This window comes from Rhincodon typus, chromosome 20 (genome assembly GCF_021869965.1).
Source record: "Rhincodon typus isolate 14 chromosome 20, sRhiTyp1.1, whole genome shotgun sequence".
Lineage (NCBI taxonomy): Eukaryota > Metazoa > Chordata > Chondrichthyes > Orectolobiformes > Rhincodontidae > Rhincodon > Rhincodon typus.
In genome coordinates, this window is record NC_063351.1 from 9,504,311 (window position 1) to 9,517,275 (window position 12,965).

General features: G+C 39.5%; 1 protein-coding gene across 1 annotated transcript in view; it reads left to right on the forward strand.

Moving 5' to 3' along the window:
• Window positions 1-12,965, forward strand: part of pcdh15b (protocadherin-related 15b) — a 606,743-nt gene that overhangs the window by 81,124 nt on the left and 512,654 nt on the right. The window contains exon 5 of the mRNA XM_048609162.1: window positions 8,887-9,042. Coding sequence (XP_048465119.1) covers window positions 8,887-9,042 — 156 coding nt within the window. The remainder of the gene's footprint in view (window positions 1-8,886; window positions 9,043-12,965) is intronic.

Consider the following 12,965-nt stretch of genomic DNA (forward strand, 5'->3'; position numbering starts at 1 on the left):
AGGAGCAGGAAGGCTGACGTTTTGGGCCTAGATCCTTCATCAGAAAAAGGTCCAGGCCCGAAACGTCAGCCTTCCTGCTCCTATGATGCTGCTTGGCCTGCTGTGTTCATCCAGCTCTACACCTTGTTATCTCTATTGGCTTCTTTTGTTTGCTTTTACCAATTGCTTTATTTTCTAGTTTATTACCATTTGTCTCGTATTGATGTTGACTCTTTTTTGTGTGAAAAGTTAAGGGCTTAAATCTCCGGAGCTAATTAAGTATTCTTTCTTTGCCTTTTAATCTTCATTCCTGTCAGATGAATATGATAATTTTTTATTTTCATGGAGGAATTGTAACTCTGGGATATTGCCCTTTTGAGGATCGGGGATTATGTGCTTTTTCTGTTCAGCTATCAAATCTTCAATTCCCTTTCTCTCATCAATAGAAAAAATGTTTTTGCCACTGTTTCTGACTTTACAAGATATGCTGCAATGACAATGCACTTCACAATTTGAGTGATCCGCAAGGAATCAGAAAATGAAGCTGCATACCTAATGTACTTTGATTCAAAGAAAATACATTTGCAAAAAAGTGCAATTGTTGGCTATAACACTTCAAATGTAACTTTCAGACAGTATAGAACTCCTAAATTAATTTGTATCACAATAGAAGCAGTAATTGCAGGAAATGCTGAGTAGGTCAGGCAATCGGGTAATTTACAGAGAGTCAACTATTAAGGTAGTTGACCTTTCATTGGAACTCAAAAGTTTGAGATGCAGTGAGTTTTACACAACCCAGGAAAGGAGGCAAGGGGTGGAACAAAAGTGAAGGTCTATGACAGGATAAAAGGCAGGAGATTAAACAAAGAGGTATGACAGTGCAAGACACTGGAGATGATAATAAAAGGTGCATAATATATTTGAGTTGGGAGTCTTTAATGTCCACCAGTGGTTTGGCAGCACCAACATGCATGATATTGATTCAGTTGCCAGCTGAGTCTGTGGTAGTCAGGTAGTAGAGATCCAGCGAGAGGGACAAACCTGCTTGACCGTGTCTTCATCAATCTGCCTATCAGCCAACCAGCAGTACATTTATCCATTACAGTACTGGTAAGAGTGACCTTGCACAGACCTTGTGGAGACTGAGTCACATCTTCACAACAAAGTCATTCTCCCATCATATTGTGTGTGTGGAGCCTATGTCCTGTGATGTGGACATTTTGCTGCTGTCCCTCTTTCCAATGCTTACTTCCGCTCATGTGATAACCTAACTATCTCTAATGTAGGAGCAACTGAGGCATATGCACTGGTGTAGAATCAGATTATGGGCAATGTGAGAATGCATCCTCAGAGTACCCACCTACTCTGGGCTCCTCAATTTACTCCCTTTTAGATCATTTTGGGATTACCCTTTTAAAAAAAGAGATGAGAATTTTTTTTCTCTGTCTCAGTGGGTTGTGTGACTTTTGAACTCTCCACCTTAGAAGGCAGCATCAGCAAGATTATTAAATATTTTTAAGACAGAATCCTATTACGGAGGAGAATCATGGATTACTGGTAGATAGGTGAGAAATGTGGAATTTGAAACACAAATAGATCATGGACTGAATGGTCTATTTCTCCTATTTTGTATCTTCATACACCTTTGAAAGGCCTCTGAGAGGTCAAGTTACATGAATTAGTGACAAAGGAAAAGGTGCAAACTCAACATGGGACGTATCATTACATTTCAGTAAGTTGTGACATCAAGAGAACACAACATCAGGTAGTGGTGGAAGTCATCTGAGAGTAGTATGATGCTTATCTTATTACCTGATGTGGTCACTAAAGCTTTGTAATGCTGAATTCAGATCCTCTGCACCACATCCATCCTGTGTTCAGCCACATCTTCTATTTGGATGGCTAGGCTCTTCCTCCTGTTGACAGGAAAGAACACCATCTTTGTGACCCTTACCACCTCTGGTATAACTCCCAGGCAGAGTCAGAAATCTAGAATGGTAATCTTCCTGCATCTCACTTCTGTGTTCCTGCCTTCATTATCTTCCAGGAAGCAGCTTTCTTTACAGTCACTGTGACATTTGCTGGGGTCCCTTTAAAAAGAGAAGCTTGGCTGATAGTTCAGGCACAATGTTCGCTTGCGTTCTATCACACATTTGAGAGCGAGATGAGGAGGAATTTCTTCTCTCAAAGGGTTGTGAATCTGTGGAATACTTTACAACAGAGGGTTGTTGAGGCTGGGTGATTAAGTTACATTAGAGGTTGAAATGGGCATTTTTAATCAGAGAATCAAGGGTTACAGGGAAAAAGAAAAGTAAAGTTGAGGATTAGCAGCTCAGCCCTGATCTAATTGAATGTTGGAAGAGACTGGATGAACTAATGGCTTACTTCTGATTTTTTCTAATTTGATTTTGATTTTGTTGCCACACATTATCAAGTATAAAAGTACTGGAGTACAGTGAAAAGTGGATAATGTTGCCACAGAAGGCACCATCTTAGGTACAAGTATGTAGGTACAGAATCTTAAGAAGAGACTAGAAAGAAAGAACAAAGTTAAAAGCAGTAGTTATAGTACAGTCAGTTCTGATATAATGCGATAGTTCCATTCTTGTGTGATCTTGCGTTATAAGAAAATCCCACAATAACTGCTATATTTAAAGTGATGGAGATGGAATCATGCTATAGCCAAAACAGATAGGGAAAGTTTGCGTTCTATAATTCTTCAATCGCATTAAAACCAATTTGCATTGAAGAAACACATGTCATATCAGAACCGACTGTATAGCATAAACCAAATGAAATAAGGTTAAAAGTTACACATTGCAGACCTTCTTAGTTTTAAGTAGAAAAGAAAGAAAATAAATAATCTGCTCCTACATCTTATGGTCTTATCTCTGAATGGGATTCTAAAGTTATGGATGAGTTAAGCAGCTGCAAAATACACTATTGTCACAACCATTGGGACAGTTTACTTACAAATGTACTTAATCGTCTTTTCTTCATTGCTGTTGGAGAACATTTCTGGAACTTGCAACTTAACAACATTGTTAGAGTACACTTACAAAGGTCCATAAGTCCTTTCTCAAGGGTATGTCTGAATAAGCAACAAGTGTTGACTTGATCAGCAGCATCCACATCCCAAGAAATATATATATATTTAAATGAATTTTACAACTAAGGTAAAGGATTAACTTATACAGAGCTTTACTGTCGCAGTGATTTCTCAGAATATTTATTCAACACTAATGACTTGATGTCCTGAGGGACAAATGGAGCAGGAGTGAATGAGAAGGTGACCATCCCATTGTTAGCAATGCCAAAAGCAATTAAGGAAATACCTTAATATCCAAAATGTGGAAGGAAGTGGTTTTGTCAGCTTCAAAATGCTTTCACTTTTGTGCATCCCATCTTTCCTCCATACAGCCGTTAGTGACAGCAAGTGTCTACGTCTCTTGTTCTGAAATTCCTTTCCTAAACTCAAATCTTTTCCGGGTGGCCTAGTTTGTTTACTTAAATGTCTCCAAACCCTTCAAATTAAACATATTGCATTACAGTCATAGAGCCATACAGCACAGGAACAGACCTTTTGATCCAACTCATCCATGCCAACCAGTCATCCCAATATCACCCAGCCCCATTTGCCAGCATTTGACCCATATCCCTCGAAGCCCTCCCTATTCATATACCCATCTAGATGCCTATTAAATGTTGTAATTGCACCAGCCTTTACCACTACTTCTGGCAGCTTGTTCCATACACGCCCCACCTTCTGCAAGAAAACATTACCCCTCTGGTACTTTTTAGATCTTTCCCCTCTCATCTTAAACCTATGTCCTCTCTTAATGGTCATTAAACACTATGAAGCAGAATTAAATTGTACCAGAATATTTGTATTTGTTTTTCAATGGACACTATTATGATTCTCTCACAAATGATATGATTTGGAAATGTTCTTTTCAAATGCACACATTTGATACAACATATTTGGCATGAAAGACGTTACATATAAATGTAAATTTCACCTCTACGGACAATTTGGCGTGCCTGCATTCTGCATTATGTCTTTGGTTCAGCTAACGAATTCTGCAGATGAAAGTGTCAGCATTCTCACCTCTAGGTTAGAAAATTGTGAATTCAAGTCCCATTACGGATTTGAACACTTAATCTCGGCTGACACTTCAGTGAAGTACTGAGGGACTGTCTGAAATACCTACTTTCAGATGAGTTATTGGATGTGAAAGATCCCAAGGCACTCTGAAAAAAAGTTGTCAATTCTCCTGATTTTCTGGATAACACACTTCCCATAACCAAATAAATCAAAACAGATTGACTGGTCACCATTAATTTGCTATTTATGGGACCTGGCTGAATGGAAATTGTCGGTGACTTTTGTCTACATAACTGTCTATTTCAAAAGTAATGCAAGGATTGTAAAGTACTTCAGAATGTCCTGAGGGTCTGATAAAATGCTATATAAATGCAAGTTATATTTTGAATACAAACTGTCTTAGTGTCATGAAAAATGACAAGAATGACTTTCTTTTTAAAAGTTGCTGTTTTAAACTACCCTTCTTCACAGAATCCCTACAGTGTATGAAGAGACCATTCAACCTATTGGGTCCACACCAACACTCTGAAGGGTATCCCACCAGACCCAGCCTCCTATCGTATCCCCGTAACACTGCATTTCCCATGGCTAACCTGCACATCCCAAGTCACTACAGGGCATTTAGCATGCTCAAGCCACCTCTTTCGAATGTGCGAGGAAACCGGAGCACCCGGAGGAAACCCACGCAGACACGGGGAGAATGAGCAAACTCCACACAGATAGTCGCCCCAGGATGGAATCAAACCCAGGTCCCTGGCGCTGTGAGGCAGCAGTGCTAACCACTGTGCCACCTGCTACCCCTTTTGCCCAATCTGATTTGTCTGTTGTGCCGAATTTACTTCTTGTTAGGTGGGTAGAGGAGGTTGAATGCGGGAAGTGGCTGATGGTGGGTAGAGATAGAGGTTCAAGCAAGAAGATGTTGGTTTTTATGATATTTGCCAGGATGAGTTACAATGGTACATAGTTATGTAAAGAAAAGCAGTGGAATTAGTTTCTGTGGCATCCATGACATTTACACCTTGTACAAAGAATTGAGTTATTATATGACTTACTGACACCAAACTTCTGTCCAACATAACTCTGTTTTAAAAAGATTAAAACCTGTTTTTGTTTGCATACTACTTGTCATTGCGGTACCTAGCACATTTCTATATCCTAGGAGCAAGTCCAAAATTTGGGAAGTCGTAACTGTGTCAATTTCAATTATCTGCATGAGTGCCCCCTTTCATTATGGTGGATAATTGAAGTTCCTTTGTATTTGTGAAATTCAATCACTCATCTGGAATTGATGAAATATGCAAATTCAAGCGACAGTTTCATTCCCTAACCATTGGAAGAGTTGTGTTGCCTTTGTTTTGGAATTATCTTATTATTAGGAGTATTGTCTGATTGGAGATGACAACAGAGAAGGGATTAACAATGGCGATCCCTTTGTAGCAGTGGGAAACAGCTTGAATTTGTTGGTATTACTTCAGCAGGGAAGGATTTGGTTGTTGACACTCCACCAGACTGGGTTTTGAGGGAAGGTGGAATTTTCACTTCCATGGAGATGGCAAGAAGGAGGAATAACTTAGAGTTTGCTCTGGAGATACTCTTCTCCTTCTTGCCATCTTTGCAATTAAACTGGGTGAGAATGTCCATGGGTAAGTTTTATCATGCACCAGGTACTAATGCGTGATGGCCACTTAAGAGCCTCAACCTGCCACCTCCCCAGATCACCTTCCTCCTTGTTCAGCAAGAAAGACTAGAAACCACAACAAGCTGTTTGTCCAATCTGGGGTAATCATAGTTTTAGACAGTTGGGTAAAGATTCTTTCATCTATCTCCCCACGACTCCCGCGCCACATGAGGAAGATTAAAAGAAACTTGCCTCTTGCCACTAGATGCCCTCCAGATCAGGCCTGAACCGACAGTCCTTTGGATCCTGAAGCTGCCAGCTTCTGAGAGGCCAACAGTTTTTGGCTCACCGATGTCGAGGTGCCTGACAAGCAAGATGCTAACCCATATGCTGCCTGTCACCTGTCGTTGAGAGGCTGGTCTGGTGTGCTGCCTCACCAGTGGGAGCAGTGACTCTCCACCTAACATCCTCGGCCCACACTTAGAAAGAAATGGGAAAACCTTGGCCTATGCTTCAGGATGTGTGGAACAACTGACCCATTTAACAGAACAGACATGAGTATCTAAAATAAAACAAAGAACTGCAGATGCTGAAGATTTGAAACGAAACTAGAAAGTGCTGGATTGTAGAATCCCTGCAGTGTATAAGCAGGCTATTCGGCCCATCAGGTCCAGATCAACCGTCTGGTGAGCATCCCACCCAGACCCACCCCCTACCCTGTCTCTGTAACCCTGCATTTCCCATGGCTAACCCATCTACGTTACATAACCCTGGACAATATGGGCAATATAGCATGGCCAATCCACTTGATCTACACATCTTCGGACTGTGTGAGGAAACCGGAGCACTCGGTGAAAATTCACGCAGACACAGGGAGAATATGCAAACTTCACACAGATAGTCACCCAAGGCTGCAATCGGGTCCCTGGAAAGAGACACAGAATTAACGTTCCTAGTCCAGTGACCATCCTTCTATTTTCTCTCCACAGATACCGCCAGACCCTGCAAAGATTTCCCCAGCAATTCCTGTTTTTGTACCTATTTGTCATAGGTAGTGGTCGGACACAGGCAGGCAAGGATAAAATCAGTTAACTGGGGACGTCAGGCAACTATATTCTAGCAGATGTCCTTTTTTTTGCTTCTTTAATAGCTTCAACATTAAGATATCTATCAAATGTTTTAGGAAAGATAAAACATACTGAATTCAAACATTAAAAAATCACTACGTGTATTAAAAAGTGCAGCAAAAGAAACAAAAACTTAATTAACCTAATCAGCTTTGAGAATAATTAATGCAGCACTAAATATGAAGCACTTAATGAGGTGAAACATTAATCCTCAATTCTGGCTCTGTTTTAAGTGTGAAATGCAATGAAAAGGAAAGAATGCAATGGTATTCGTAGGCATGTAATATTTTTTCTTCTTGCGTACTTCTTGGAATTGAGTAATTAATGATATTGGGGATCCAACATCACCTTTCAGGAAAGCTAAAGAGGAGCAAGGAATTTGACCTTGCTGGCATTATTCGAACCACAAGATTTTTTAAAGTTTTTATTGCTTATTTGATGCATAATATGCATCATACAACAATTCCACTTTGTCCGTTATTATCGACAGCCTAATCAATTAGTTCAAGGATGAACAAAGATCATGAGGGGAAAGCGTAGAAGAATTTATCATGTATCTGATGCAGGCTAAATTATAAATGTATGTGAAGTTCATTACTGTGTATTTGTTTGTCACTTCAGTCTCTTAACTAGTTTAGATCGGATGCCAGTAAATTATTACTACCTGTACATTTTTGATCATAATTCTGATGGTTTAAGCTATACTTAGAACTCAGATTTCAGGTTAGTTGAATCTTGCTACTATCAGCTTTACTTATCTTCCTGTCAACAGCTTGTCATTTCAATACACCATCATGACTTATCTTCCTGTCACTAGCTTGTTATTTCAATACACCATCTTGCTCTCATGCTGATATTTCTGTCCTAGGTCTGCTGCAATGTTCCAGCAAACTCCAACACAGCACCTCATTTTCCATTTTTGACACTTTACAGCCTTCAGGACTCAATATTGAGTTCAACAACGTCAGAGCATGAACACTGTCCTCCATTTTAATTAGGTGCCCCTTCCCCATGTCTTGTTTACACAAGTTTTCTGAGTAAAGCAGATCTGTTTTCTGCTATTCACGTCTACTATTAAAACCTTTTTTTTAAATATAGGTCACTACTCTACAACAGTTGGTTCTCTCCTTGTCTTTTTCTCTGGGCACCCTCACTATCTGTTCTACTCACAACTCCTTCCTGTTTGCCAACAGCATAGAAGCAATCATTTTCCAACTCGTTCAGTTCTCAATAAGAACGTTTTGGACTTGAAATGCAAATTCTGTTGCTCTCACCACGAATCCTGACAGGAGTGATGGAGTTTCTCTGGCATTTTCAATTCTTTTTTAACAGTTCTCCAGCAACATGATGCCATAATGTGTCTTCCACATGCTTCTGAATTAGTTTTCCAGAATGTTACTGCAAAAATAATACTGTCATACTGGACACTGTCATATATACCGAACCCATTGCATGCAAAGATGTGCAGGTTAGGTGGATTGGTCTTGCTAAATTGCCCATAGTGTCCAAGGTTGTGCAGGCTAGATGGATTATTCATGGGAAATCCAGGGTTACAGGGATAGGGCAGGGACCATATCCATGCCCCTCATGATTTTATAAACCTAGATAAGGTCACCCCTCAACCCCCAAGGAAAATAGCCCCAAGTCTATTCAGCCTCTCCTGTAACTCAAACCGTCCGATCCGAGAAACATCCCTGCAAATCTTCTCTGCACCCTTTTAAGTTTAACAACACCTTACCGACAGCAGGGAGACCCGAATTGAACACAGTCTTCCAAAAATGGCCGAACCACTGTCCTGTACAGCTGCAACATGACGTCCCAACTCCTGTACTGAATGCACTGACTAATAAATGTCACGTGATATGTGATAGCCACCTTAGCAGTTTGTTTATATATTTTTTTGAAAAAGCATTGACAAAGTTCGTAGTGTAACATTCCAGTGATGGGCATGACAATTTTACATGGCAAATCAGAATTTTTCAATGAGATTTGTGCCAGTGGAATATTTCTTAAATAGCCTTGATTCTGAAATTTTCTTTTTATTTTATCATTAATAGCCTCCATCAAATATCCAGTCCATTGTTGTTGTGCTCGATTGCCTAAACTTGCGAGTCGGAAGTGTCATCAAGCATGAAGTGCGAATTATAGTAAGGGATCGGAATGACAACTCTCCATCTTTTCAACAGTCACGATACCATGTGGAAATCAATGAGGTTGGTGTGCCAATGAAGATAATCGATAACTAGCATGCAGCTTTGAAACATTATGTCCTTGAAGTTAGTTTAAATATCCATGAAGTTAATATTTGTAGGAGTTGGTATGAATGTCATTCTGAATGTTTAGATGTATTTGTGGTGCAAACTAGAACAAGCTGTTTATTATTCCATTTAAAAAAGCATAACTACAAGACCAATTAATTCTTCCCACTGAAATAAGTCATGAATAAATATATGTATGATTGGAAATAAATGAACTCAGTCCTTGAAGATTATTGAAAATGCTTCAGCTGTGTCGTAATATGTTATTTGAGACCTTTAAACAAGCTGTGACATAAAGCACTGATATGGCAGAAAGTGTGAACAATTGATGAATTACTGAAGTTACTTTGGAAACAAATCATGAAGCATTCAAGTTCTTTAAGTTACCATTTGCTCCTGAATTGAGACATGCTCCTGGTCTGTGTCTGTCCTGTTTTACTTAACACACAATTGTTAAATGGCCCCGTTTCATTATGACAGTAAATCTAGTGGAAAATAAATGGGGTCAGATTATCAGTGATCCATTCTGTGGACCCAAAGGTGAGTGATTTGAGATTCAACATGCAAACAATAGATTGCAGAGTGAACATAAAGAAAACGGAATATAGGAGCAAGAGTAGGTCAGTTAGCCCTTCAAACCTGCTTCGCCATTCAATTTGATGATGCAAGGTTATGTTAGTGGTTAGACACTTAGACTAATGATCCAGTGATATCAGTTCAAATTCCGTCATGGTAGCTGAGGAATTTAAACTTAACTAAATAAGATCTGAAAGATAAAGGTAATATCAATAATGATCATCTGGAAACTATCCTATTGTTGTAAAAACCCAACTGGTTTACCGTCTCCTTTAGGGAAGGAGTTGTGCCATTCCTACTTGGTTTGGTCTACACGTAACACCAGACCCATTGTAAAGTGGTTGACTATTAACTACCCTCTGATCTAACATGCCTTCAAATGTATTCAAGAAAGTGGCTTACCATCACCACATTTTGAATGGAAATTGGATATTGATAATAAACACTGTACCAGGGATGCACACATTCCTTCAATGATATATATATTTAAAAAGAGTTGTTGGAATTTGCTCTGTGGTTCTTCTGATTGATTGCTGCAGCTTCAGTAAGTACCTTATCTATCAACATAAATGGGTTTCTATTGAACTTGCATTGATGTTTCGGAGCGTGCCCAAAGTAATTAACTTCTGTGATTCAGTTCCTGAAGGGCACAGTTGCATGTAGCTTAGCAGGCGTAAGAGATGTGGTAATATCACAAAATGGAAGTTATCTAGCATGGTTTCTCTTGTTTGTTTGTTGCCTGGCAGTTCTGCAAAAATACTTTTAATGTCACTAAAGCTAATGTAGCTCCCTTGAGTGATTGGAAAAATGTCGGACCAGGTTGAACAGGAGAAATATGAAATTCCAGATTCCAAACCCAGCCATGAACAAGAATTTACTAAACACCTCAACAGAGAAAAACATTGGAGACATTTTTCCAAACAAAAATTTTTGATTTAATTCTTATGATCTGTATTGCTAGTTTATTCATTTCATTTGTTTATTTTTCTAATTTTTTTCCCCTAAGACTTTGTACTTAAGAATCTGCACCTCGGTACTTTTGTACCTAAGATGGCGCCATACATAGCGACTTGTAGACTTTTCATTTGAGTACTAGTGAGAATAAAGCTAATTCTAGTTCGAATTCTAATTCTAAAAAGTAGCATTTTGACAGCCTGACACTTCAGATTGTGGTTGCTCTGAAGAAAATTTCCTTTCTTAGATAAGGACACATCCTCACGTAGACAATTATCAGATCTTATCACAAATGTTATTTTTCTACCCAGATCAAGGATGGATTTGCCTTATATCCTTTTGATTTAATGTCCGTACATTTTGCTTTCAAGTAATGAACTTTGATCAAACTTGCTAAAACGTGCTATTGTGTCTGGTCATCACATTTTACCCCTGCTTGGAACAAGCATCACTACAGCCAAGACTATAACAAATTGAGAACTACAGTGATGGAAAGGTTGAAAAGAAACAACTGGAAAAAGTGACCTGGACTGAGGAAAAGGTTTGAGCTGTTGTATTTCTAAAGAAAACTTCACCATGCTGGGAAAACAAAATAAATGTCATCCTGGAAAACAGCGGAAATTGTAAGTCAGCTAGAAGCATTTATGTTATAGTTACAAAAAGCTAGGTATTGAAATGGGATAAGGTGTGCCAGCAAAGTATAAATACCTTTCCATGGAAAATTGACAACTAGGGGCTTCAGAAAATGGGAAATTACAGGAAAAAGCAAAAGATAGACAACTTTCTGGAGGGGTGCAATCTCTATCTCAGTGCTGAAATTCTGCTTTGTTCCCATACCACATGATGCCTTTAAAATATAGAAAAAAGTTATCTTCTATCTTGAATATATTCAGTGACATGGCCTCCACAGCTTTCTATCACAGAATTTCACAGGTTTAACACCCTTTAAGTGAAGAAATCTTTCCTCATCTTAGTTCTAAGGCAGAAGTCACATGACATCTGGTTATAGTCCAACAGGTTTATTTGAAATCACGAGCTTTTGAAGCACTGCACCTTCGTCAGGTGATGTGATGAAGGAACTGAGCTCTGAACGCTCATGATTTCAAATAAACCTCTTGGACTATAACCAGGTGCACTTTTACATCTTAGTCCTAAGTAACCTACTTGTGCCCTGAGACTATGTCCTGTGACTCTAGACCCTCCAACCAGGAAAAGTACCCTCCTTGCGTCAAGTCTGTCCAGCCCTGTTAGATTTTATATGTTTCAATCAGATCCCTTCTCATCTTTCTAAAGTCCAAACAGTGCAGGCCCAGTTGAACCAATCTGTCCTCATTGGACAATCTTGCCATCCCTGGTATCAGCAGAGAGAACCTCCGATGCGCTCCCTCTATATCAAATATATTCTTGGGTAGGGAAACCAAAATTGCATGCAATACTCCAGATGTGGTCTCACCAAGGCCCTGTGTAAGTCATATAAATGAAGTCAAATCCACTTGCAGTGAAGGCCAATGTCCCTTTTGCTTTCCTAATTGCTTGCTGTACCTATTCTACTTGACAACTTTCATTGACTGGTAGACAAAGGATTCCCAGACCCCTTTGTGCATACACACTTCCAAATATATCACCATTTAAATAATATTTTCTTTTGCTCATATCAGACTATATAACTTTGTTTTAACCAAACAGTACTGTCTCTGCCATGTGTATGCACACTCCTCAACTTGTCCAAATCAGTTTGAAGCCTCCTTGTGTTGTCCTAACAAGTCATCATCCCACACAGTTTTGTGTTATCAGCAGAACTGGAAATGTTGTATTTGGTTCCCTCATCCCAGACATTTATATATACTGTGAATAGTTGTGATACAAACACTGATCCTTGTGATACTCCACTGGTCACTGCTTGCCACTTAGAAAGAGACCCATTTGTTCCCACTCTATTTCCTGTCTGCCAGCCAATTCTTGATCCATGCCAAATATATTAACCCTATCATGTGAACAAAGAACAATACAGAACAAGAAGAGGCCCCTCAGCTCTCCAAGCCTGAGTTGACACATTTTGCCCTTCCGTACTAGAACTGTCTTCACTTACAGGATCCGTATCCCTCTATTCCCTTCCTATTCATGTATTTGTCCAAGTGCTTCTTGAACGCTGCTATTGTGTCTGCTTCCATCACCTCCTCTGACAGCACGTTGCAGGCACTCACCACCCTTTGTATGAAAAACTTACCTTGCACATCTGTTTAAAACTACCACCCATCCCCACCCCCGGTCCTTGAACCTGTGTCCCCCAGTAATTGACCTCTATACCCTGGAGGAAGCCTCATACATTGCACTCTATCCATGCCATT